The 27665-nt window shown below is 33.4% G+C and overlaps 1 protein-coding gene and 1 long non-coding RNA gene across 9 annotated transcripts in view; both read left to right on the top strand.

Annotated features, from left to right (window-relative positions):
- Nucleotides 1-27665, top strand: part of LOC105197919 (homeobox protein 2) — a 263567-nt gene that overhangs the window by 83196 nt on the left and 152706 nt on the right. For 5 of the 8 annotated variants that reach the window (XR_005575239.1, XR_005575240.1, XM_039451994.1 and 2 more), the window contains exons 3-4: nt 318-381; nt 22182-22438. Coding sequence is in view for 5 of the 8 variants with exons in the window: in XM_039451994.1 (XP_039307928.1) it covers nt 318-381; nt 22182-22438 (321 nt within the window). In the remaining 3 variants the exon portion in view is untranslated. Of the gene's footprint in view, nt 1-317; nt 382-22181; nt 22439-22808; nt 22954-22993; nt 23110-27665 lie in introns of those variants that run through there. The other 3 variants (XM_039452011.1, XM_039452006.1, XM_039452014.1) reach the window with 3 other exon arrangements.
- Nucleotides 9403-19753, top strand: LOC113004926. Its single transcript, XR_003269301.2, has 2 exons — nt 9403-19070; nt 19423-19753. It is a non-coding gene; the product is annotated as an uncharacterized LOC113004926 (long non-coding RNA).

Raw genomic sequence — 27665 nt, 5'->3', positions numbered from 1 at the left:
TAATTTAATAATTTCTTCAAAAATATCATACAACAAATAAATGAAGAATATTAATTAGCCAAATCTTTGCAATGCTGAATTTTTTGAAAAATAAAATATTGATTAGTATTCTTTGACTTATATATAAATAATAAATTATTAAAGTACCTCATATCAGTATCTTATTTAATAATTTAAAAAAGTGTTCATGTTTTACTTGTATTTAAAAATTTTCGAATTAATTAATTATTTACAATTGACAATGATGATAAATTTAAGTAAAAACAAATCTAATGATAATAATATAACTAACAGAAAATTTATTTAAATTGTTATAGAAACGAATTGACGAAATAACGGTGGACAGCGAGGAACAAAATGCAGTGTTTTTGTGTACTTATGGTGAGTATATAATGAGTATATGTATTATATATTTTTTCTTAGTAAAAATGAAGATAAATAAAAGAAACTTTCAATAGCCCTAATCTCGAAATATGTTTTTCAAAGCTTTGACTCTGAAAAACATTCAAAAGATTTCAATTTTTTTTATTAAAATTTAGTAACAGAAAGAGTTTAGAAGTATATGTTTTTATCAATGCTATAGATAGGAAATAATTTACTAACTAGAGAAGCCTTCCACAAATCATTTACCGATTTTAATAAAATTTTATGTGTGTGTATTTACTCACGCCTTTATTGTAGTAAAGCAGTTTGTTGCGAATACCTATTTGGCATTCTCGAAAAAATGACGATTAAATATTTCCAGCACCTATAGTACCGTTACAGAAGAGCGTTTGTCGAATTAGCGGCGTAATGTGGGGCATTCGGACGTAGATTGCTACGCTAAGCATCCCACGTTCGATCTCCGTGGGTGAGACATTTTTCATTTAAATCTTATATTTTAAAATTTTTATATATAATTTTTAAACCGTTTTTAATTATTTAATATAAAATGTTATTTTTAAAACAAGGAACTTAAAAATGCTCTCATATTATTAATTAAATTAACACTAGAACTACGTTAAAATCTTTCTACTTAAAATCGCGGCAGCGGTCAAGTTGACCGCTCATTAAAAATTAGCGTTTAAATTATTATAATTTTAACAATAATTTATCAGGTACATACCAGGTATTAAGCGGACATTTAAGTAAATAAATTGCCTTTATTTAATCGTTTATGTAACTACAAAACATGATATAGCCTTAAGGGCGATTGGCGGCTCGGCCATCGAGTCTCGAGCAGTAGCGGGAAGACAGTAGGCGGGGAGATAGTAGCCTCAGAAATCAGCTCGAAATGTGCATTTCATTGCGAGCACTGCCTAGTGCATACACGTGCCAAATGAGGGTAAATCGTGGAAGAAGAGGAGTAACTACTACCCCTAACGACTCAATTTCTATTGGCTGACAAACGCTTAAGGTTAATGTGTACAACAGGGGAGCAGTCTCTGACGTCCTTGACCTTGACATATGTTATCAATGAAAAGGTACTGAGTGATATACAAAAGGTTTCGAGTAATGCCCACTTTTTATTAAAAAAATATTAGAGAAAGAAAAAACAGTTTTTCTTAATTATTTCAGAAAATATGCATTTTATAAAAAAATATGTCAAACGAAAAATGAAACTCGTGATAAGCTTTACAAGAAAGGTCATATATATATTTTATCTAACTTCAATACTTTAGTCTTTATAGTAGAAAAACTGTTTTGCGTGGAAAATCAAAAACCCGTATAGTACGGAGAACGCGTGAGGGGCGGGGGATGGGCTCATATACATATTTATGTATATGACTTTTTTTATAAAGCTTATTGCAAGCTTCATTTTTTGAAATATTTTTTCGTAAAATGAATATTTTCGGAAATAATTAAGAAAAACTGTTTTTTCTTTTTCTAATAATGTTTTTTTAATAAGAAGTGAGCATTACTTAAAACCTTTGGATGTCACTCAGTATCTTCCTATTGATAACATATGTCAAGGTCAAGGTTGTCAGAGGCTACTTCTCTGTTATAAACATTTTTCACGCTCAATTTTCAATATTGGTCGATTTGACCGCAACCGCCGTTATAGGTATATCTCTGTAGAAAAAATATTTAGTTACGTAAATTAATTAGTTCCCTTTTTTTAACTTTTATAAAAACAAAATTCATGCACAATCATAAAATTACAAGACTCTACAAGCGATATATTAATTATAAAAATAATAGGAAACACTGAAACGGTCATTTTGACCGCGGCCGCAGTTCTAGTGTTAAAATTTCTCATGAACACAAAAATATATTTGCAATAAAAATTTACAATAAGAACGTCAAAATAAATGTTCCTAAATAAATCGTTTAAAAGAAATCGTTATATTTGCAACAAACTTTTATGTTTTGATTGTTTTTACGATAAGTACTACCCTAAAAGCTGTAAACTTATTGTAAAATCGTCATTGTAAACTTATTGCAAATATATTTTTTGTTTCCATTTTTTAGGTTTCTTATTCTTGTGTTTTATATTTTTTGTGTTTATGAGAAATTTTAATTAAATTAATAATAAAAGAGCATTTTAAGTTCCTTGATTTATAAAAAAATAACATATTTTATATTAAGTAATTAAAAACGGCTTAAAAATTATATATAACTATTTACAAATATAAAACTTAAATGAAATAAGTCTCCTCCGCTGCAATCGAACTTGGGACCCTTAGCGTAGCAGTATACGTCCTATCGCGCCACATTACACTGACTCGACAAACGCTCTTCTATAACAATATTATAGGTGCTGGAAATACATAATCGTCATTTTCTCAAGAATGCCAAATATTCGCAATGAATTGCTTTATTACTACAGTAAAGGTGTGAGTGAATACTACACATTTATAAAATTTTATTAAAATCGGTGATTTGTCAAAGGCTTCCTCTGTAAGTGATGTGTGCGTGCACGTGTGCGTGCGCGTGTTTTTGTGTAAAAGTACATGTGGATATGCATATGGACGTGTATCTGCCTACATGTATGAATACAGTAAACGTATGGAAATTTCCTACTCTAAAGAAATCTGACGTAACTCGAATCTACCTTGAATCAAGAATTATACGCAGTTTGAGCCTTGAATGAATAATCATGAGTTATATATTAATCGATACTCACAAAGTATGAAACAATACGTTTTTATTGCTAAATTGTAATTTTAAGTTGAAAACTTAACGATTATATTCATCAATTTCTTCAATAGATTCTAGATTCATTAAGTTATATGACATATTAATGATATTGAATATTATTTATAAAAATGTAGCAACATGATGGATCGAAGAAGGAAAGAAGTAATGAGGCTCACCACAAGAATAAATTTAAAAAATTGGGTTTAATTAAAAAAAAAATTTTTTTGTTATACAATTACATATTTATTCAAAATAAAGAGAAAATATTGCAGAATAAGCATATAAATGTATGTATTATTGCAATGTTTCGTGCTGTGTGGATATACACTGTAACCATCGCGGCATAGCTTCGTCGTTTGTCTGTGATTATCATAGAAAGTACTTTACTCTAATTTTTATTCAAAAACTCTTGTTCCAATATTTAATCGAAAATATTAGGCACAAGAGAGCATGCTAATACTATTTTACGATACTTTAGATTTTGCCAAAATATTTTGCGATGCAGAATACTTCGCGATGCGTGGACTTAGAATGCTCTGCTACAGAATTGGCAAACAGGATTGTTCAATGCGAGGCAGATGGAGATTAGAGAGCAAGAAAGATTACACAATAATTAATGTTATAATTAACGAAGAAATAATAATGGTATCTTCGACGTTCAATTAAGAGTTACTCGTTACAATGGTTAAGGTCTACACCTAACACGCGGTTTGCTAGCGTGCCACTATCATATATGTAATATTCCTATATTGCTAAAAGAGTGTCGACCCTCAACTTAAACATTACAGTGCAGACGTATAATAGCCTTTCTCTCACAAACGGTCCAGCTGCTTTGTGCGTATGCGTTTACATTTTTTAAAACAACGTTAGGCAATATGTTCATAGTTATAACCAACATTTGCCACGTTAATCTGTCATATTACGCATCGTATAACTGCAATAATCGTTATAGTTAGGTTGAATACGTGTGTCCACAGCAAATTTGATCCGATCTAATATGTACGTCTTTTATGTGTTTACTTATGTACCATCATTTTTCTTTTCTGAAAAAGATTACTGATGAGATGATTTATTTCATGAAGATTTAAAGAAATATTTACGAGATATTTTATATCGAAATAGTGTCACTTTTCGAGCCGATTTCCGAGGCGACGCCTACTGTCTCCCCTCGAGCCCCTCACTCCGCTCGCGGGCCTACAGCCGAGCTGCCGGCCGCGCGTCAAATGTTGTGGCTCAGGAGCGTAGAGCGTCCCTTGTAAAAGAAATAGCCTAGGGCCTAGAACCTAGAAATAATTATTATTTTTATAAATAATTATATAAAAATTTAATATTAATGTATGTAATATATACATACAATATAAATAATTATATAAAAATTTAATATTATTGTATGTAATATATACATACAATATAATATACATATATTATAATAATATATTTCCAAAATATATAATTAAAAAATTAAAATTTGAAATTAAAATCTAAACAATAGCTTTCCACATTACCCATGAGGTACTATTGAGAATGCGTTTTTTTTTAAGTGGTTTCCCCAGTAGGCCTAATCCACTAAAAAAATAACTAATTGTAAGATAATGTAAAATGTGGTTTAGCACATCATATGTGTCTTTGGCAGACATGATGTCCTCTGCGGACAATGTTTCTTGTCAACATAATGTCTAAACACGATGTCTCCTATAGACATGATGTCGTATACAACGATTGATTACACGGGAGTCCAAAATCACTTTTCTTATTCCGCTATACTCTATGATTTTCTGGGTCGTTTACACGATTCTACTAAGGATAATATATCTACAGAAATTTTTGAAGAACTAGCTCGCATGAGTGAGGACAATGATGCATCGTTCAAAGAAGAACGTTTATCCGTTTTTATAAATTTCATTTTTGAAAAAGAACGTTCACACAAATATGTGGACCCAAACATAGAGAAAATTCGCAGACCAAAAATTTTAAGACGTGGATAACGCGATGCATCTAAAATTTTAAAAAATTCGATTCCTTTTTCTAATCGCGCTTGTAAAGTAATATCGGACTGCAAATCACAAAGTTCTTCTTGAAATTCGAGACTTTGTTCTTGGATTTGCACAGTGAGAGGATTCTCAAAAAGTATGAAATCTCTTTTTAGTATTTCAAAATCACTAAAACGCTTATTAAATTGAATGATTAAGGAATCAATTAAATTAATGTGATTTTTGAAATTACATTTTGTGTCATGTTCTTCAAAAAGAATCTGACAAGAAGGAAAAAAGTGAAAAATATTATTTTCTAGATGATTTTTAAATAATTGCAATTTTTTACGAAAAGAATCTACATGACTAAAAAATTGCGAAATGATTTGGTCTGTCTTTTGCAACTTTAGATTTAAAATATTTAATTGATTAGTTATATCAGTAATTAGGGCAAGTTCACACAACGAGTCTAAATCTTCAAAAAAATATTTAAATTCATTACATTTTTCAGGTAATTGTTCTTGCAAGAAAAGGAAGATCTCTTTTCTTATTGCAAAGAACTTCTCTAAACATTTTCCTGCACTGAGCCATCGAACTTCACAATGTAAAGGTACATCTTTATAAATAGCATTATGTTCCTCGAGAAAGTGTTGAAACTTTCGATGGGAGAGGAATTTGTTACCGCCTTTAATTAAATTTGTAATTTTTGTTACAGTTTGCATTGCCGTGGATAGTTTAACATCTCTCCCACATAATGCTTCTTGGTGAATTATGCAATGCATAACAGGAAATTTTAAATCTCGTTGTTTTAACTGCCCGAAAAATCCATTTTTGGAACCAATCATTGCTTTTGCGCCATCAGTAACGATAGCTGAACATTTAGAAAAATCGATACCAAATTTTTGCAATGTTTTATTAACAGCATTGAAAATATCTCTACCTGTTGTTCTATTATGTAGTGGGACAAAATCTAAGAGCTCCTCAACATGTGAAAAATCATTTTGAACGATTCGAGCAAAAATACTCAATTGACTCACATGTCGTATATCGGTGCTCTCGTCGAGACATAATGAAAAAAAAGCACAAGATTCTAATAAAGATTTTAATTTTGTTTCTAATGAAGAAGCAATATCACCTATTCGAGATTTAACTGTCTTGTCACTTAAAGGAATGCTAGCAGCTTCTTCAATAGTCATTGAATTTCCAAACGATTCCACTGCAGCGATTAGACATTCCTTTATAAATTTCCCTTCACAAAATGGTTTCGAATTTTTCGCGATAAGATTAGAAATAGCATACGATGCTGTAACTGCTTTTACCGAGCATGTAGCATTTTCCATGTGAGAATCCGGAGTATGACTTTGAAGATACATTTCTTTTAATCCCGCAATTACATTTGATTTTTCCTCGCCCACATAGTGTGAATATTCATTTGAATGTTTAGAATTAAAATGTCTATAAACTATAAATTTTTTTACGACAAGAGGTTGAAAACCACATAAAAGACAGGTGGTTTTATTATATATATTGGCAAAAAAAATTTCCTCCCATACCTGATCAAAGGATTGCACACGTCTCCGATTGCTATCCATTTTTCAAGCACTATCACTATTATACAAATCACTATCACTATTATACAAATAGCAGTTTTGGTTGACACGAGAATCTCACTGTGACTGTGAGACTCGCACGTTTCACTGGAAATATCGTAAAGAAACAGTTGAGGAGATAAAACAATTGCATATCAATCGTTGTAGGAGTACGCGCCAAAAGTTTAGCCGGGAAATTTAAAGATCTATATAACATTTAAAGATCCATATTACAAGATAGAAAATGCTATTTGTATAATAGTGATAATGATAATAATTAGTGAATTAATTTAAACAATAATGAGCAAAGATACATGCAACACTTTAATAAAGATATGGCAAAAAATTTCGCTTCTATTTGTAATAAAACCTGTCTTATGTGGTTATCTACTCTCTCTTGTTAAAAGAAATACATTCTTAATAAATAATATTATATAAATAAACATTTAAATAAGTATTCAAATATATGAACGAGGAGAAATTAAATTTAATTAAAGGAATTGAAATTAATTTATAATAAGAAAGTTGTAGTTCAGATTTTCATATCGAAAATGTTACACTTTCGGTAAAAGTTCTTACTAACTTATAGCATCGTATGCTTTTCAAATCTTATCGCAAAAAATTCAAAATTATTTTGTAAAGCAAAATTTGTAAAGAAATCCTTATCACAACAACGGAGTTTGGAAATTTATTGAAGCTGCTAATATTCCTTTAAGTGACAAGACAATTAAATTTCGAATAAATGATATTACTTCTTTATTAGAAAAAGAAATTAAAATTTATTAGAATTTTACGCTTATTATGTCTGTAAGAGAACACCAATAATCGACACGTGAGTCAATTAAGTATTTTTGCTCGAATCGTGCAAAATGAATTTCATATGTCGAGAAACTCTTAGATTGTGTCCTATTATGGAAAAACGAGTATTGATATTTTAAAAGTTGTTAGGTAAACCTAGAAAAATTTGAAATAGATTTTTCAAAATGTTCAGCTATCGTAACTGATGATGCAAGGGCAATGATAGGTTTGAAAAATTCTTTGATCAATTAAAGCAACGAAATTTAAAATTCCCTATTATTCATTGTATAATTTATCAAGAGACATTATTTGAAAAAGTTGTTAAACTATACAGTGTGATGCAACTCATAACAAAAATGATAAATGTAATTTGAGGCGGTCAAAAATTTCTTTCTCATCGAAAGTTTCAACATTTTCTCGAGAAACATAACACTGTTCATACAGATGTACCTTTGCATTATAAAGTTCGGCTCAGTCAGTGTAGGAAAGTGTTCAGAAAAGTTCTTTGCAATAAGAAAAGAGATCTTCCTTTTCTTGCAAGAACAATTACCTGAAAAATGTAATGAATTTAAATATTTTTTTGAAGATTTAGACTCGTTGTGTGAACTTGCCCTAATTACTGATATAACTAATCAATTAAATATTTTAAATCTAAAGTTGCAAAAGACAGACCAAATCATTTCGCAATTTTTTAGTCATGTAGATTCTTTTCGTAAAAAATTGCAATTATTTAAAAATCATCTAGAAAATAATATTTTTCACTTTTTTCCTTCTTGTCAGATTCTTTTTGAAGAACATGACACAAAATGTAATTTCAAAAATCACATTAATTTAATTGATTCCTTAATCATTCAATTTAATAAGCGTTTTAGTGATTTTGAAATACTAAAAAGAGATTTCATACTTTTTGAGAATCCTCTCACTGTGCAAATCCAAGAACAAAGTCTCGAATTTCAAGAAGAACTTTGTGATTTGCAGTCCGATATTACTTTACAAGCGCGATTAGAAAAAGGAATCGAATTTTTTAAAATTTTAGATGCATCGCGTTATCCACGTCTTAAAATTTTTGGTCTGCGAATTTTCTCTATGTTTGGGTCCACATATTTGTGTGAACGTTCTTTTTCAAAAATGAAATTTATAAAAACGGATAAACGTTCTTCTTTGAACGATGCATCATTGTCCTCACTCATGCGAGCTAGTTCTTCAAAAATTTCTGTAGATATATTATCCTTAGTAGAATCGTGTAAACGACCCAGAAAATCATAGAGTATAGCGGAATAAGAAAAGTGATTTTGGACTCCCGTGTAATCAATCGTTGTATACGACATCATGTCTATAGGAGACATCGTGTTTAGACATTATGTTGACAAGAAACATTGTCCGCAGAGGACATCATGTCTGCCAAAGACACATATGATGTGCTAAACCACATTTTACATTATCTTACAATTAGTTATTTTTTTAGTGGATTAGGCCTACTGGGGAAACCACTTAAAAAAAAACGCATTCTCAATAGTACCTCATGGGTAATGTGGAAAGCTATTGTTTAGATTTTAATTTCAAATTTTAATTTTTTAATTATATATTTTGGAAATATATTATTATAATATATGTATATTATATTGTATGTATATATTACATACAATAATATTAAATTTTTATATAATTATTTATATTGTATGTATATATTACATACATTAATATTAAATTTTTATATAATTATTTATAAAAATAATAATTATTTCTAGGTTCTAGGCCCTAGGCTATTTCTTTTACAAGGGACGCTCTACGCTCCTGAGCCACAACATTTGACGCGCGGCCGGCAGCTCGGCTGTAGGCCCGCGAGCGGAGTGAGGGGCTCGAGGGGAGACAGTAGGCGTCGCCTCGGAAATCGGCTCGAAATGAGATGATTTATTTCATGAAGATTTAAAGAAATATTTACGAGATATTTTATATCGAAATATGTCAGATTAAAACATAAAAATATTTTGTATTCCATTTTTGTCTATTTTACTTGGATAACTTTTTTACGATGAATATTTTGAAGGATCGATGTAAATTAAATCTTAGGATTGTTCCATTTAAAACAGTAATAATGACTTGCTTGAACTATCAAAAATGCTTTTATCTAAAAACATTACATTTTCCATATCTTATTCTCGAGATATTTTAGAACATCAATTAAAATGGAAAACCTTGTATTTATAATTTCAATCACTCTACGCGATAGGAGACGGGAAAGTGTGGGACAGAATGATAAAAGTGGAAGTAGGGAACGAAGTGGATTCAGACCACTTCCCAATTGTGATATTAATTAAGGATGGGAAAGAGGGAGTGGGTTTGAGGCGTGGAATTGCAAGGAAGAAATGGAAATAAACAGAAGGGGGGAAAGAAATTGTTTAGGGAAAAAAATAGAGAAAGTGTGGGAAAAGAAAGAGGTGGAAGGGAGGGAAGGGTGTGTGTGCGTGCGTGCGTGCGTGCGTGCGTGCGTGTAGTGTGTGGAAGATACTAAAGGAAGAAGTACAAGGGATACTGCAGAAGGGGCAGGGGAGAGAGGAGGAAGAAGCAAGGAGGTGGTGGGATGCGGAATGTGGGGAGGGTAAGAGGAGAGTAAGAAGGGAGCTGAGAAACTGAAGGAAGAGTAGAGAAGTGGGAGACGGGTACAGGGAGGTAAAGAGGAAGTATAATAGCTTATGTGAAAGGAAGAAAGAAAAGGAGAGGGAGAAATGGATAGGGATGGCCAAAAAGCGAAGACGGAGGGGGGAGTGTAGACGGTGGTGAATAAGGAAAGAAAAATAAGAAGGAACATTAACAGAGACATTAAAATAGAGGAATGGATAGAGTATTTAAAGAAGGTGTTAGGGGATAGAGGGGAAAGTAATGAGGGGTATAAGGGAATAGAAGGGAGGAACAGAGACGGAAATTAGTCGACAAGAAATAGCAAAGGCGTTAAAAAAGTTGAAGGTCGGCAAGGCTGCAGGAGAAAATGGGATACCGGGGGAAATCTGGAAATATGGAGGGGAGACGTTGGAAGGATATATATGGGAAATGTGCAATAGGATCTGAAGGGGGGAGGAATGGATTGAGAAGTGGAGTGAAGGAACGATAGTACCGATAAGAAAGAAGGGGGAGGGGAACATGGTGGGGGATTATATTGGGTAACAATAACACAGTTGCTGTATAAGATATATGCCACGATACTAAGGGGGAGACTAGCGAGGGAGATAGAGGAGAAGCAGATAATACTTCAAAATCAGACGAGGTTTAGAAGGAGTATGGGTACAGTGAAGATAACATCTTTGTGCTGAATTACCTAGTTAACAGGCAATTGAGTAGGGGAAAAGGAAAAATGGTAGCGTTCTTTGTGGACCTAAAGGCGGCCTTTGACTCAGTGGACAGGGAAGTGTTGGAAGGGATGATGAGAGAGAGGGGCGTTAGAGAGAGATTAGTAGTTAGATGCATGAATTTGATGAGGGAGACGAGGAACAGGGTAAAGGTGGAAGAAGAATTAAGTGAGATATTCTGGACGAGCAGGGGAGTGAGGTAAAGCTGTCCACTGAGTCCAGGGTTATTTAACGTCCTAACAGCGGATTTGGAAGAGCACATGAGAAAGGGAAGATGGGGAGGAGTGAGGTTAAAGGGGGTAAAGGTGTATTTGTTGGCATACGTGGATGATATAGCGCTGTTAGCGAGGAGAATGATATGATGGGAGGGAAAGGTTATTGAGGAAGTGAATAAATTTAACTATCTAGGGTTTGTGTTTCAAAGAAATGGCAGACAGGACGAGCAGGTAAGGGATAGGGCAAGGAGAGCAGTGGCGATGATAAGGCAAATTTGGGGATTTGAGAAGAGAAGGTTTGGAGGGGATTGGGGGAAAAGATTATGGTTGTTCGACGCGCTAGTATGGACAGTGATGTCGTATGGGGTAGAGATCTGGGGATGGAAGGAAAGAGACAGGGTGGAGAGGATTCAAGAAAAGTACTTGAAGTGGGTGCTGGGGGTAGATTGGAAGATGCCGGAGTATTTGGTGAGGGAGGAACTAATGAGCAAAAATTGAGGATGCAAGCGGGAAGAAGGGTGTGGAGTTTTGAGGAGGGACTGACGGAGGGGAGAGGAACCAAATTGGCGAGATGTTGAAAGGAGATAAGGGAGAGGGCACGAAAAGGGGGGAGGTTGTCGGACTGAGAGTTGGAGAGAAAAAGCTTTTTTGAGGATAGGGGGGGTAGAGGTGGGGGCGATGGAGAGGAAAAGGGAGAAGGAAATTTTTGATTTTTGCAAAGGTAAGAAGAGGGACAAAGTTGGGAAAAGGGAAGAGAGATTAGAAAGAATTAGAGGATTGAGGGGTAACAGGTGGTATCAGAGAGTAAAAGGAGAGGCAATACCGGGATATCTAAAGAAGAGGTGGGAGGAGAATAGATGAAAGAGAGTAGCAAGGTTTAGGCTAGGAGAGGGAGTAAGGGAAAGAAATTACTGGGAAAGAGAGGAGGATATGAAGTGCAGAATGTGTGGAATGGAGGAGGAGACATGAGGGCACGTATGGAAAGAGTATGGAAGTTGAGATACGGAGGGGAGTTGGGAGGAAACTGTGGAGAAGGACTAGGAGAGAATGGATACAGAGAAGATTGGCTGAGGAAATTGAAGGTTCAGAGAGGGTAGTAGCATGGAGGGAGGGGAATGAGGGGACGAAGATGGAGGAGAGGATGGCGGGATAAAAGCGAGAGAGTAAGTACGAAGGAGATTCAGGTGGGGGCAGGAGAAAGAATGGTAACAAAATTGAGAGGGAGAGTGAGAGTGTGAGATAGAAATAGAGAGAGAGAGAGAGGGGGGGGGGAGTGACTGTGAAGGAGAGAAAGAGATGCCTACACCCGAAAGGGACGATAATGATATCGGATAAGGTATGAGATCTAAGAAACAGTTGCGACGAAAATAAAGATCCCGGGCGCGTGTATGTGTTTGTGTGTATATAGGAAATAGCTGTAGGTTAGCAGTAAGATAGTCGTAAGTAAAGTAAATGTAAGGTAGAGTAAGACAGCGGAGGATGTATAAAAGATTTGTAACCCAAAGTAGATTAAATAAAGATTATTCATTTATTCATTCATTCATTTCAATCATTCTCTTTAAATATTATAATTTATTAATTAACATTTATCCGTTGGAGGTACATTGTGAATAAACATTCAAGCACGATTGGGTAATTTTTTTTCTGTTTTGCGTTCTTTCCGTCTTATTTTTTAATGGTTTGTCTTTTGCTCACACTTATTCAATAGACGCGTCTGCGCATAATGAAATTTTATGCCCATATTTGGAATTCGTGCATTTCTCTTTTATTGGGCTCGTGCCTCTCATTGTGAAAATACGAAATTAGCAATATAGGAGTATTACATATATGGCCACCATACATTTTATTGCTTCGCAGATTTCAAAAGGTCGAAAAAGGCTTAATTCGTAAGATGACGCGAAAACGACGTAATTAGTACTGATATGAACTAGCTGTAACACATTTATTGAAATGCTATTTTTGGGGCAAATTATTCAGTCATGCTCTTATCGCGCATGAATTGACTCAACTGACTGAGAATGATTGCGAAATGTACACTTAGCCTTATCAACTCTGATCCCTCGAAAAATTCCTCGGAAAATTTTCCAAACTAAGAAGTTGCTATTTTTTTACATACTTAAGCAGCGTTTACAATGGGTTCGTAGAGTCTCAAAAAAGGTCATAAATCCAAATGAAGTTTTTGTTAATACGCGATATACCATGTTTTCTTGTAATTGGTCAATTGTAGTGACGGTAGTCTCTGGAATTTGAATTAAATCAACTCCGAACCTCTACGACTACGACCAAAAGTACAGAAATTTACGATCGCTCTTGCGACTCTGCGATCCTATTGTAGACGTTGCTTTACAGTTTATGATCAACGTAACGACCAATAAGTTCTAGTTGTTACATTAATCATAAACTGCGAGTATGTAGAAAATGGTGATTTCTCAGTTTGGAAAATTCTTTGAGGGACAGAATTGATGACGCTGGGTGTACGAAATTATCTCAAATTTATTTAACAAATCAAACGTTATTTTATAGGTAAGTGTACAATATACATAATAACAATTACGGCAAATTATGTTACAATACGCAAGTAATGTTAACATACAAAATTATGTTATGTTTTATTACGGGACATGACAAGGACAGTGACTTGGCAGCGTTGGCATGTATGAAAAAAGAAACAGAAATTACACTTACGCAGCACGGCGAAACCGGACAGGGCAACGTTATTACAACAAAAACGCAGACTCTTAAATACGCAATAATAGGGCACCAAAAAGGGAACTCAGCAACAAAACAAATATTGTCGACGCCGCCCGAGTGCAAAATTAGCAATGTTACAATACGATAATGACGTTTGTCTCATTACACGATGATAACTTTTCCTTTTTTTGAAAATCTTGATCTCGATCTTGCGTTTTCTTGACTTATTTAAGCATATCTTTCGGATCGCCACTGGCTTAGGAACACGCTCACAGCACAAGTGGCGATCAATCATTGATTCCATGAGAAACACGTAGCAATACGTCCGACTTATCATATAATAATTGTGCTGCTTCTATATTGGCCGCGGCCGTGATTTAATCTTTGCACAAGATACACGAATCGCACAGCTACTACGCGTTTGTTGATTTCTTGGCACGAAACTCAAATTGATCAACAAGACACTCTTACGAAAATAAGTATTGAAGCTCAATACTTAGTATTAAAGATTCTAATACTGTGCATGTTGTAATACTCCTTGGTGAAAGTATACGAAAGATTTGAATAGGAAAATTTCTATTTACCTGAATCCATTTTAGTCCGAAATCTCTACCCGAACGAGTCAGTTTTATACCGAGTGAATCCATGAAAAAGGAATCGCAGCCAAGTGAATCCATCGTAATCCGAAGTCAGCAAAAAGATTCCAGTCCGACTAAATCTAATCTAAACCAGATATCTGATGAGAATAGGTATTATATCATTACATAATCGCAATAAACAAAACAATATTTTTGTAACATTTTAAAAAACATTCTTTTCAAAGAAAAAAAATTTCCGAGAATTCCAGTAAATAAGACTCTCGAACAGAAAAAATGAAAGATAATGAAATATTTGTTGTAGATTTCGTTTGTCGCATTATGGCACGTTTTTCTGTCGCCAGTTACCACCTTACTTTTTTTATACAAAGGGTATTTTTAAATTAATCTCCGATAACATTGTACAAAATTCTTATTTGCAATACAGAACCCGTTTTTACACAGTTAAATTGGTAACAGTTACCTATTTTCCTATTGTTTGGAATTCTATTGTTATGGAAGTTAAGCAGCGAGCGTGTAAACATGTCGACTATGATTGAGTCTCCCGCCAAGTGCGAAATGCGTTCTGTTATTCGTTTTTTTGTAAGCCGAAGGGAATGCAGCTGAAATTCTTTGAAGAATGTGTTGTATACGGTAACGAATTTATGAGTGACGGCATGGTGCGTGATTGGTGTAGGCAATTTTGAAAAGTACATACACCCACGGTAATTGATTCTGTCCGTGGGTGTACCAACATTCACGATAAGGTCGGCAGAAGAAGAAAATCTGTGGCAACTGAAGTCATTGTTCAGAAAATGGATCAGGTTGTGAACGACGTTGCTTCACCATTTCTAAACTGACCGATACTTTTAACGAATAACAGAATGCACTTCGCTCTTGGCGAGAGACTCGATTGTAGTCGACATGTTTAAACGCTCGCTTTGACTCTCACTAACAATGAAGTTCCGACCAATGTTGAGGAAACAGGTAACAGTGCTACCAACTTAACTGCGCAAAAACAGATTTTGTATTGCAACTAGAAATTTTGTACAATGTTATCGGAGGTTAATTAAAAAATACTCTTCGTATATATTTAATACTTCGCAGCTTTTCTTCTTCTTGTTTACCATTACTTCCATGTGTTATGAACACTCGCAAGGTTTACTGTTAAACAATATCTTTTTATTCAGAACTGTTTGCAGAGAAAAATGATAGCATCTCTCAGATAATCCAAGCTACTCTAAAGAACTGAAAGCTTCCTATTGAAATCGATTGTCTCTTCAAACTCTCAAGTTTTCCTTTACTTTTATATTGTGATTTACCTGTACTGTCACATAAAATGCACATTACAAAAATTAATGGTAATTGTGTACTATAAAAGAAATAGCTTTGAATAGCTTGATCTTTTGACGGGACTGACCCGTTTGCGCACATAAACTATTGGACACGGATCTTATTGCACAATGACCCTATTGCACATGGACCCGATTGGACACGGTCCCTATTGCACACGGACCGGATCGGACACAGTCCCGATTGCACACGACCGATTGCACACGGACTTGATTGCACACGATTGGAAACTGCACGATTTGTCGGTAGGGAACCGATTAAGACGGGGTGAGTGCGGGAGGAGTTAGGCCTACAGCACCCCACCGTGCGTGCGTGCGTGCGTGCGTGCGTGCGTGTGCATTCTAGTGCGGTTTCCAATCGTGTGCAATCGGATCCGTGCGCAATCAGTTCGTGTAATCAAATTTGTGTGCAATAGGGCCCATGTCTGATTGGGAAATGATCTCGTGTCCGATAGTTTATGTGCGCAATCGGGCTTTACTCTTGTATTGCGGACATAAAGAATATAACTTAATCCAACCTAAATTTTTGTCGCAATTGACCACGTTCTAATTGACCAGGTTGTCACGTAGAAAGTTGGAATAATGTAATATAATACCCACGTGGAATAATGTAATATAACTATAAATCTTGTTTCGTCTCATAAGCAGGGAAATGTGGAATGTACCTCGTTTTGCGTTGCAAAGTACTGTGGATATGGAGGATCTTTACCTTTCCTATGGAAGGGCAAAATCCGAAAAGTGAACCTTATTTTGCTAAGAAATACTCATTTAAATTGTCAACTACATTTATTAATAATGTTTAACAAATAATGAAGGACGGCTAAAACCTCCTGGAGGTCAGTATCATGATCTTGAACATACGAGGGTTGTCTGAAAAGTTTCCAACTTAACAACGAAACAAGACATTTTTTTCTTCAAATTTATTTTTTATTTTTTTTATATTTCTACATAGTCTCCTTGTAAGTCTATACTCACTTCTCCTAACGATGCTCCCATCTCTTCAACTCGTCCAAATAGTACTTGGCGTCTTTCTTTGCAAAATAGTTGTTTACGAAGGTGATAGCTTCCTTATTCAACAAAAATCCCTGTTCTTTGAATGCAATTTTTAGCTTAGGGAACAAAAAAAGTCGCTTGGAGCTAAATCTGGTGAGTAAGAAGGGTAGTCAAGCAATTCAAACCGTAATTCGTAGATTTTCGCCATGCCAACCGCTGAGGTGTGACCCAACTGCGCGGAGCAAACGCGGCACCCAACGCGCGGTCATCTTTTTTATGCGTAAATCTTGATTCAATATGTGACAAACACGTTTTTGGATATATTTATAACCTCTGTTATCTCTCTAACCTTAATTTGCAGTTGTCTAGCATCATTTAGTGAACTTGAGTGATGTTATCGTCAAGGGTTGCAATTTTTGGCCGTCCCAAACGTTCATCGTTACTCAAGCTGATACAATCACGTTTAAATTCAGTTGCCCAAAATTTCACGGTAGTAAATGATAGTGCAGAGTCCCCGTCTATAGCATCCAACTCGTCTTTAATTTGCGTAGGCGTATTGCCTTTCAAAAACAAATATATAATAACAGCTTGATATTTGATTTCTTTCATTTTTACAAAAACATTCACATTGATTCACTCAAACGATTGTCAAACAACAACTGCGTGTCCAAAATGGTTAAAATTTTGGTGAGTATCTTTTAGTAGTACCTAAGCATGCGCAAACACATTCCCACTTTTGTTGACGAGTGCTACCATCTTTATGTTGAGATCGGAAACTTTTTAGACAAACTTCATATATGAAGGTTAAGGTGATTGAAGCTAGTTCCCCTATAGTGAATAATTAACAAATTTATGTTGCAACTGTTATAAAGAGATATTCTACGTGTTAGTTATCAATAAACATTTCTACAAAAATTACACTTTAATTAGCATTATACGTTATTTTAAACAAAATTCTTGAACAACGAAAATAAAAGTACAATTAAAAACTAATAAGATTACAACACAGATAACATTAACACAAATTAATTGATCATTAACAAAATTTTATTCATAAATCTAATCAAACTCGCTTTGAAGTCATCCTTAATGTACTACATAATAAAATTTGAAGTAATTATCTAGCCATCGTCGGTCCAAAACGCGGATGAGTCACTATAAACAGGTTGCCAAGACCGAAGTGGCATCTTCACCCATCAAATGTGGTGGTAAAGGAGATGACATAATCTTCTCCAAGAGGCCGACGAAAACCACTGAATAAGTGTTTCCACTTTGAGGAGAAATTTCCCATTTCAGGGAATTTTTGAACTTTTGAAGGAAGAAGATGAAATAGGGAAAAATGAGGAAAAATTTAACAAAATCGAAAAAATAATAAAAAACATATATAGTTATCCTTATTAATAAATCCCTTTTTGACTGTACTAAGTTTATTTAATCAAAAATGTGTAATTTCTTTGAATTTTATTAAGTTTAAAAATTATGTATGTTATTGTATTTACAGATTATATATAGGGAAATGTGGGGTAAAGTGGGACACGTTTTTATTTTTCCGTAAAAAAATTTAAAAGAAATCATATTTTTGTAAACCTGAGATGTCCATTCGATAGAGAATTTCATTAGTTAACTTTCTACGGAATTTCAAAATTATACTTTTTATTATATTTTTGTTCAGATTTTCTAAAAAGTGAGTTTTTAGTCATTTTAAAATATTGTGGGGTGAAGTGGGACACGATGATATTTGTCAAATTTGATTAAAAATCAAGTAAGAATCGTCTGAAATAGAATTTGTAATGTTTATTTGAGGAGGGATTCCGGTTTTTCGGGTAAAAAGAATCGATTTTTTTTTACGGAATATTTTAGTTTAACATCTCAAAAATATCTCCAAAAAATTTTATTTCAAAATTCGTAAAACTTCCGGAGTTATGAGTCGATCTTTACTGACCCGAACGCAGATCTTGATAAATTCGTCCATGAACCGCCACTACATGAAGATGTTCAGCAAGCCTTAAAGCCAATTTTTGAAGATTCACCATCAAAAAAATTGTTAGAAAGATGTTTGAATGGTGAAACTCAAAATAATAATGAGAGTTTTTACTCTACCTGCGATTCGCAACTAAACACCCTCATTGTGAATCAGAAATAATTGAAATCGCGGCTTATTTAGCAACTGAAATTTTTAATGAAGGTTTTTGTGCTGTCCTTAAAACTATGACAACGATAGGAAGAGTTATAGGAGAAAAGACCAAAATATATTCCGAAGAGTGAGATCAATACCGGCTTGAAAGATCAGCGCGACGAAGCGTCGAGGTTCCAAAAGAAGCTCGGACAAAGTGTAGAAGCAAACAAATGGCTCAAAACCAATTCTACGAAGAAAAGGAAGGACTATTATATGGCCCTGGAATAGCTAAGTAACAGAAAGTCATGTAAGTACTTGATATACTTATATAAACTAAACCTAAAACTTTAAATGCTGTTTTCTAAAAACAACATTTTTGCGGATGGTGTGTAGGATATTTTTATAACCATTGAATCTATTACCTTCAAATTTGGCCTGCATGTTTAGCAAACATTACTTTATTGTTTGATTAATCAGAATACTGATAAGTTATATAGTTTTTTTTACATAATAAAAATGGACGAATTTTAGTAGTAAAAACTATAGTTTTGATTTAAAAATTTAATAACTTTCGCAATAATTTTTATTTTTTAATTCTAATTCATCAAATTGAAACTACAAGTATATAAAATAAAAGGGCGTTTCATTTTTTGTTTCAGATTACCTGGAAGATCAATATCGTGCACACCAGTACATGAAGAATTTTGCGCAGCGTTATATTTAATCATATGTAGTTTTTATATTTATAATTAAAAATTAACAAAAAAAAACTGTACGTTCTTAAAAGATGGATTAAAACATGTTGCAAATTTCAAATTAATTGAATAGTTAGTTTGGGAAAAAAAAGTTCTTAAACTTTGCTATGTTTTTGGCCAAAAAACCGGAATCCCCTCCTTAATGATTCGAGAATGAAAATATATCAATAATAGGTAATTACGAACCAAGGTATCAAGCACCAAAGTTGACGACTATTGAAGTTAGGATACCTATCATCGACGAGATGTAGCGACTTAAGCATGCGTTGTGGTTAGCATGCACGTGACCTTCAGCTTTAATGGTGCGTCCCATTTTACCCCATAAAAAATGTCCCATTTCACCCGAATCCAATGTTTCGAAATTATGACGCGTATCATCGAAAATATGTTAGTTTCGTATAAAAACTCTTTGCAATTACAAAACTAAACAACAAACGAGAACTTTGTATATATTTACCTTCTTCAAATTGTGGGAAAGACTATTGAAAATAAAAACTTCGTAAATGTCGGAAAAAACTTTTTAAAAAAAAAATTATAGTTATGACAGAGCAGCAAAATGTGCGTGCACGTTCACCAAAAATTAATCTAAAATGGTTTGGCTTGACGTACAATAAATGACAGCTAATGGTTGCTCTGAAATTTCACTACGTATATCCTATAGTAGCATTGTCCCACTTCACCCCATGTTCCACTTTACCCCACATTCCTCTATTATATTAAAACAGTGCTTGTAACGATCTGCACATTTCGGGTCGAAACACAAAGGCGTTTGTGGCGCGAAAATGGAAGAAAGGAAATTATGTCGAATTATATTCTCCGACATATACAAACTTTGCAAAGTTCTACGACGTGGAATAAAAATCGCAGGCAAATACAGTTTACAGCATTCAAAAGCGTCTTAATTTTTAATTTGCGTATTTGTTGAACATTGTACAATTTTTTTTTAACACTAAGTTATTCAACACTGAAGCAACAATAGTTTTCTTTTGCTTTAATGTTGAAGAATTCAGTGAATAAAAATTATACAACACTCAACAAGTACGCAAATTAAAGATAAAGATTCACGCTTTCGAACGCTGTAAACTACATTTGTAATTTTTAATTTACGTCAAATAACTTTGCAAATTTCATAACAAATTTTGCCGCATTTTATTTGTATTTGTATAACTCCTTAAAAGATCAATAAGACGTTTTCAATGTCGATATAAAAAGTATATAGAAACTTTAAGCTATAATGTTTTTTAAAACATTTTATGATTATCATTTTTTGTGTTGTTACACTTTTTTTTGGAAAGTAGAATAGGTGATCTTTTAATTTTGTTGTTAAATACTCACTCAATTTTTGCTAAAGTTAGTGAAGTTGATAATTGAACTTCATGAAACAAAAATTGTAAAACGATCTTCCTAGGCTCATTTTAAACGACAAAGCATTTTGATTATTTGAATTAATTTTTTGAATGTTTTTTTACATTAAAAAACAAGGTAGAAAATTCAAGGATTTTAAAAAATCAAAAATTTTGCAAATTTAAACAAATCTTCGCTCTTTAAAACGAGCCTAGAAAGATTGTTTTATTTTTTTTTTACGAAGTTTGAATATTGACTTCAGCAAAAATTGAGTGAGCGTTTAACAACAAAATTATGTATTACCTATTCTATTCTCTAAAAGGACCATTATTGTAAAAAATGAAAAATCCTACATCGTCAAAAATAATAAATTATAATAATATTTTCAGAAAACATTTTACAGTTTAAAGTTACTACATACTTTTTATATCGATTTTGAAAACATTTTACTGATCTTGTATAGAACTGTACAAATACAAATAAAGGTATGGTTAAATTTGTTACGAATTTTGTAAAGTTATTTGAAGTGAATTAAAAATCGCACATAAATACAATTTACAGCGTTCAAAAACATAAAATCTTTACTTCTAATTTACACTCTTTCGTTGACTTTGTACAATTTTTATTTATCGAATTATTCAACATTGAAACAAAGGAGACCGTTGCTTCATGATTGAAAAATTGCATAATATTCAACAAATACGCAAATGAAAGATAAAGATTCACGCTTTTGAATGCTGTAAACCGTGTTTGTATGAGATTCTTATTTCACGCGCTGTGAAGCTTTGCAAAGTTTGAAAAATTTTGAGATTGACGCATCCCTATTTAAATCCATGTAATTTCATAAACAATCAGTAAGTCATTTAATAAATTATCCATTTCAAAACTATAGATTTTTAACTGTAAAATGCTTTTTTGAACATTTTGTTACGATCATTTCTTACAAAATTAGAGTTTCTCTTGAGTTTCACCAATTTTTAGGAGTCAGAATAGATGATGTTTTAATTTTGGCACCGAGTGTATTTTAATATCTAATTTTTTATTAATTTTTATATGTTAAATATTTATTTAAACTTCTTTCTTTTAACAGTCTTTTTATAGTTTTCATTTATTTTTTGTATTTTTATATTTTATACTTATTATAAAATAAATGTCACAATACATTTGTTTTTTAGTAATGTTTTATATAGTGGTCAACTTGAAATATTATCATATTATTTTATTAGTAAATAAGATTGCGATATTTATGAACTTATTTTTAGGATTAAGAAAGATTATTTTATTATATTTATAACATATTTAAAACGTTCATTTTGTAGATAGCAGCTTACTTCGTAATTCTGGTACAACCACATTACCAGAAGTCCATGATGGGTCATCTGCGGTGGAAACAGCATTCAGGCGTTTATCCGATGCGGAACAAATTCTGTTGGAGAGTCTGGACATCGATCGATATAGACTTAGACATACCGGTCGATTTTTGACTATGCACAAGAGACGGCGTAAGAAGCTTACTACTAGGTCCTTAAATCAAGAACCAGGTATCTTGGACGACATTTTCCACGGATTAGTACAGGTAATTTATACATAAAGAAATAAAAATTTAAAAAATTATAATGCTGATTTAAAATTAATATAAAACCATTTTTCTTTTCACTATTATTTTAGGAATATTTACACAAATATTTTTTAACATATCTAACATTTTTAAGTGTTTCGCATGATGAATGCATAATTTGTTTTTTACACTAAATTTAAAAAAAAAAAACATTCTTAAAATCTGTGACGTAAGATCCCACTTAATCGCTTGTTACAACTAAAGGTCGTAAAACCTGACTGGAAAAGTACGCTGCGGATTTTGCGTTATCTTAGCTCGGAAATAAACGTTGTGCGCGTGCAAACATTATTTTTGTTCGTATCGTTCGTTTGTTCGTTCGTGTGTTTAGTGTTACGTTCTGCGAATTTGGAGATCGACGGTTAGAATCAGCGGATTTTTATAAAGATACCGTCTCACTCGATTGGAGGATCTTGAGGAAAAAATCTATTTCTGGAGGAATATCAGACTACATGGAGGAGAGTAGGGACACACAGGTGATTGTCTCCTTTTATTATTATTATATAATTATTGCTTGTCTATAACGCTCTAGTAAGACCGCTATATTTTGCAGGAAACTGCAAGATATTATAAATCTGAATAAGGTTATAACGTCATTATTCGCCTGCCATAGCATGGAAGACACAGTATAGGTACGAACAATAAATCAACTTCGGTCAAAGTCTACGAAATGATTGTCACTTGCGTATGACAGAAATGCACATTCAACATTGGCGGTCTACAGGAAAATTTATTTATTAATTAAAAATAAAAATAATTAAATTGTAACAAAGCGCCCAGAAAAGCGCTTCATACACGGGAATTATCGCCGTCCGGTACTCGATTGACAACGATCCCGTTGCGCGCGCGCACTTATTGTTCCCAACACGCAGCAACAGCATACATGGTGCAGCAAGCCCGATCTCGAGCGGCTAGGTCTCCGAGAGGATCCGAAAGCCTCCGAACATTTACGACGTCTTGAGATTCGTGTATAAAAGAACCGTAGCCGAGAACTGTACCTTTCACTGCTGGCTAGTCAGCCAGCAACTCCACTAGCTTATCTACCGAAGCAGCCGCCTGAGCAGTCCCGGGGTGAAGCACATTTCGCCTCTGCTAAACATTCTTGGCGACCGCCGCCTGCTACCCGTCTTTTCTGCCAACGACTGGCTGAAGCGTACTTGGGCTCTGTCAAGCGTTTTTAACCGCTGGCTTTCCGAATATAATATCCGATCCGATTGCACCGACTGGCGCACACGGGGTGAAATGTTTTCGCTTTTGCCAAGTGTTCTTGGCACAGCCGCTGCGTTTTTGACCAACGAATGCGCATACGACAATTGAGAATATACCGCATATACCGAATTAAAGGCCCGCGCACTGTTGTGCCGCAACACGTATTCACAGAGCAAACGCTATGTGGAAAAAACGGCCGGTGCCGCACGTGCGACGCCCAAAATAACGTCAGCCGTCAGCTAATCGCCGTAGCGATAGATCGCAACGTGTAAAGTCGTACTACTGAACACGCCAGAAAACAATCACGGTTATATGTGATACCACGAGAGTATTACCACTCTGATCGCCTTGGTCACGTACCCTTTTTTGTAACTGCCTTTCTGGCATCACAACTTTTAAATTGTACGAAAAGCCAATCGACCGACGCCAATAAATCCACTGTTTTATACTGTGTTGTATATAGTGTTTCGCATGATTTTTGTGCGTTAGATTTTATTTCATCTTATATTGTGCTTAATTGCCAATCCAATAAACGGAAATGGATTTAAATGGATTGAAAATTTATAATCTATTTTAATTTATTTGAATACGTTGTGGATTAAAGAATAGCAATTACGTTATTTCAATCTTACGTCATAGATTAAAATGGATTGTGTGGCCTACAAAAATCTCTTTTCAATAGAAAAAATAGGAATCACTTCATTCCATTTTATTAAAATGGATTTCATGGTCCACATAACTTTTTTTGAATATAAAGAATAGATATCCCGTAGTTTTAATCCCATTGCATACTTAAAAAGAAATTAAAAAATTCTTAAATTTTAATTAGATTGAAATAAATTTATAAAATCAAGAATTTAAATTCGGCAATGATCACGCGAATTTATTTTTATCCAGTTCAATCTATTTATTAAGACATACGGTATTCCCGATTTGCATAAGTTTTGCGTTGTATTGCGCGATTTCGTCAAGAATCGTCGCATTGGATGAGTTGTAGAATGCGTATGTGTATGATTAAGAGTGTTGTGCGTAAATGTACCATCTTATTACGTTGAGCGGTCGTGGACGTTAAGGCTGAATCAGTCTTTATACAGGCTTATTTTTGGACACCCATATTTCTTAATTGACTTTACAGATTTTAAAATCCTTCTTTACAATTAAAGTAATGACAAAAACATAACCCGGGAAACTATAATTGAATACAAAAAATGAAAATAGAATAAAAATTATCCCATACAGCACAGAATATTGAGGCAATATTGTAGCAATGTTGCAAATTGCAATGCAATATTGCGGAGATATTGTAGAAACATTGCGATGTTGAAGTGTGAATGTTTTTTCAATATTGAATCTATGTTGATTTTTTTATATTAAATGTTAATGTTGCTGTAACGTTAAAGCAACATTGAACAAATTATTATCGATATACGAAATAGGCCTGTGGACAAAAAAAATGTAGATCTACGTCTTAATGATCAAACAATATTTTTTTTAATATTAAAAACAAATTTGGTAAAACTTTGGAAGAGCTACACCACTCTTTATGACCTAGACCTTTACATATGTTATAGAGGCATAGATACTGAACAACTTTTTCATATAAATTAATCAGCGGTCTCGTACAGTTTTTGAGATATACTTTGAGAAAGAAAAAACAATTTTTCCTAATTATTTCAGAAAATATTCTGAGAAAATACTCTTTTACAAAAAAAGGGTCAATCAAAAAATGAAGCTCGTAATAAGCTCTACAAAAAAGATCATATACATATTTTACCTAACTTGAATACTTTAGTCGTTATAGTAGAAAAACTGTTTTAAAATAAGTACAGAGGTATTCTTAATTGTTGTACCTACTCTTTACCATAGGAGCATGACTTACCAACGGATTTGTATTTCTAATATAATATAACATTAGAAATTACAAATGCGTGCTCCCATGGTAAAAAGTGGGTACAACTATTGAAAATCATTTTTTATACCCGGGAAAAAAAGGATTATATCTGTTAAGATATGATTATATCTGGGTTATCATATCTGACTAGATATAATTAGATATGGTCAGATATAATTATTGTTGAATTTAGATCTGCTGACATACAATTAGAAACGAAGGGATGAATTATGAAGGGATGTTATAAGGGATCTCTGCCAAAAATGTGCGATTAAAATCGATTTAAAAAAAAGTAATCCGAATCGGGATTTCTCCACTGAAAATATGGTATTAAAACCGATTGAAAATAAGATCGGGACTCACAAGAGGAACTCTTGAGAATGATATCACCGATTTTAATAAAATTTTATGGGTGTGTAGTATTCACTCACACTTTTACTCTGGTAATGCCATTTGTTGCAAAACTTAGGCATTCTCGAAAAAATGACAATTAAATATTTCCAGCATCTATAGTACCGTTACAGAAAAACGATTATCGCATAAGTGTTGTGGTGTAGGGTGTTGGGACGTCGACTAGTATGCTTGAGGTTCCAGGTTTGATCCCCGCGGATGAGAATTTTTCTTTTTTTATTTAAATCTTATATTTTTTAATTGCTATACATAATTGTTAAACCACTTTTAATTATTTAATATAAAGTGTTATTTTAAAAAAGTTAAATAATTAAAAAATTCTTTTCTTTTATCAATTAAATTAAAATTTTTCATAACTACAAACAATATGAAACACAAGAATTAAAGGGCTAAAAGATAAAAACAAAACATATATTTACAATAAAAATTTACAATGACTCTTATACAATTAGTTTACTTTTAGGGTGATACTTATCATAAAAACAGTTAAAACACAATGGTTCATTGCACCATGCACATAAAATCAATAATTATAATTAATCATAATTTATAGAAACATTTTGATGTTTTTAAAACAGTCATTATAAATTTTTATTGCAAATATATTTTTTGTGTTTATGAGAAATTTTAATTTAATTAATAAAAGAAAAGCATTTTTAAATTTTTTGACTTTTTTAAAATAACATTTTATATTAAATAATTAAAAGTGGTTTAACAATTATGCATAACAATTAAAAAATGTAAGATCTAAAAAAAAATTCTTATCTGCGGGAATCGAACCTGGAACCCCAAGCATACTAATCGACGTCCCAACACCCTACACCATAACGCTTATGCGACAATCGTTTTTCTGTAACGGTACTATAGATGCTGGAAATATTTAATTGTCATTTTCTCGAAAATGCCTAAGTTTTGCAACAAACGGCTTTACCAGAGTAAAGGTGTGAGTAAATACTACACACCCATAAAGTTTTATTAAAATCGGTGATATCATTCTCAAGGGTTCCCATTGTCAGATAGATTTATTAAAACAGAATGCATTAATATAAACGTAATAAATACTTTTTGTTGTTAAATATTCTTCTCTCTTTTTTACTATTGTATTGTTGATGATGACTCCAAAGAGAGTCGAAACGTTCGAATGTAAAAACAGTTAATACGATTAAGAAATATATTGACCTTGCGCAACAGTTACTGCGCCTGACTCTCACTTGCTTTTGTTGTGCCCGGTGGTGGTCCGGACACGTCTTTAGGTATTTTGCTTTTGCCCAAAGAGTTAGAACTCACGGGACAGCAGCAGCTCAGACAAGTTGCCAATCAAGGAACACCTTTCTTGTCGCATATATTATGATGCATTAAGAATAAATCTATTTTATATATATATATATATATATATATATATATATATATATATATATATAATAGATTTGTTCTTAATGCTTCTTGTACAGGTATTACTTATACTTAGATGCCCTGTTACATTGGGCCGCGGTGCGCGTTATCTTCTCTTGTATTGCGTCACGGCTCGACGTATAAGTTACGCACGGCCGTGATGTTACTCTGACGGTTGTTCAAGTTATTCTCCACCGTTTCCCGATTCGGAGGCTCTTTTTATCCCTTAATATTGTTGATGCTGAATTGCAGGTCGGCTGCACGCTGAATTGGCGGCGGTGAAAG

Source organism: Solenopsis invicta, chromosome 1, assembly GCF_016802725.1.
Source record: "Solenopsis invicta isolate M01_SB chromosome 1, UNIL_Sinv_3.0, whole genome shotgun sequence".
Taxonomy (NCBI): Eukaryota; Metazoa; Arthropoda; class Insecta; order Hymenoptera; family Formicidae; genus Solenopsis; species Solenopsis invicta.
This window is presented reverse-complemented; position numbering and strand designations above follow the sequence as displayed.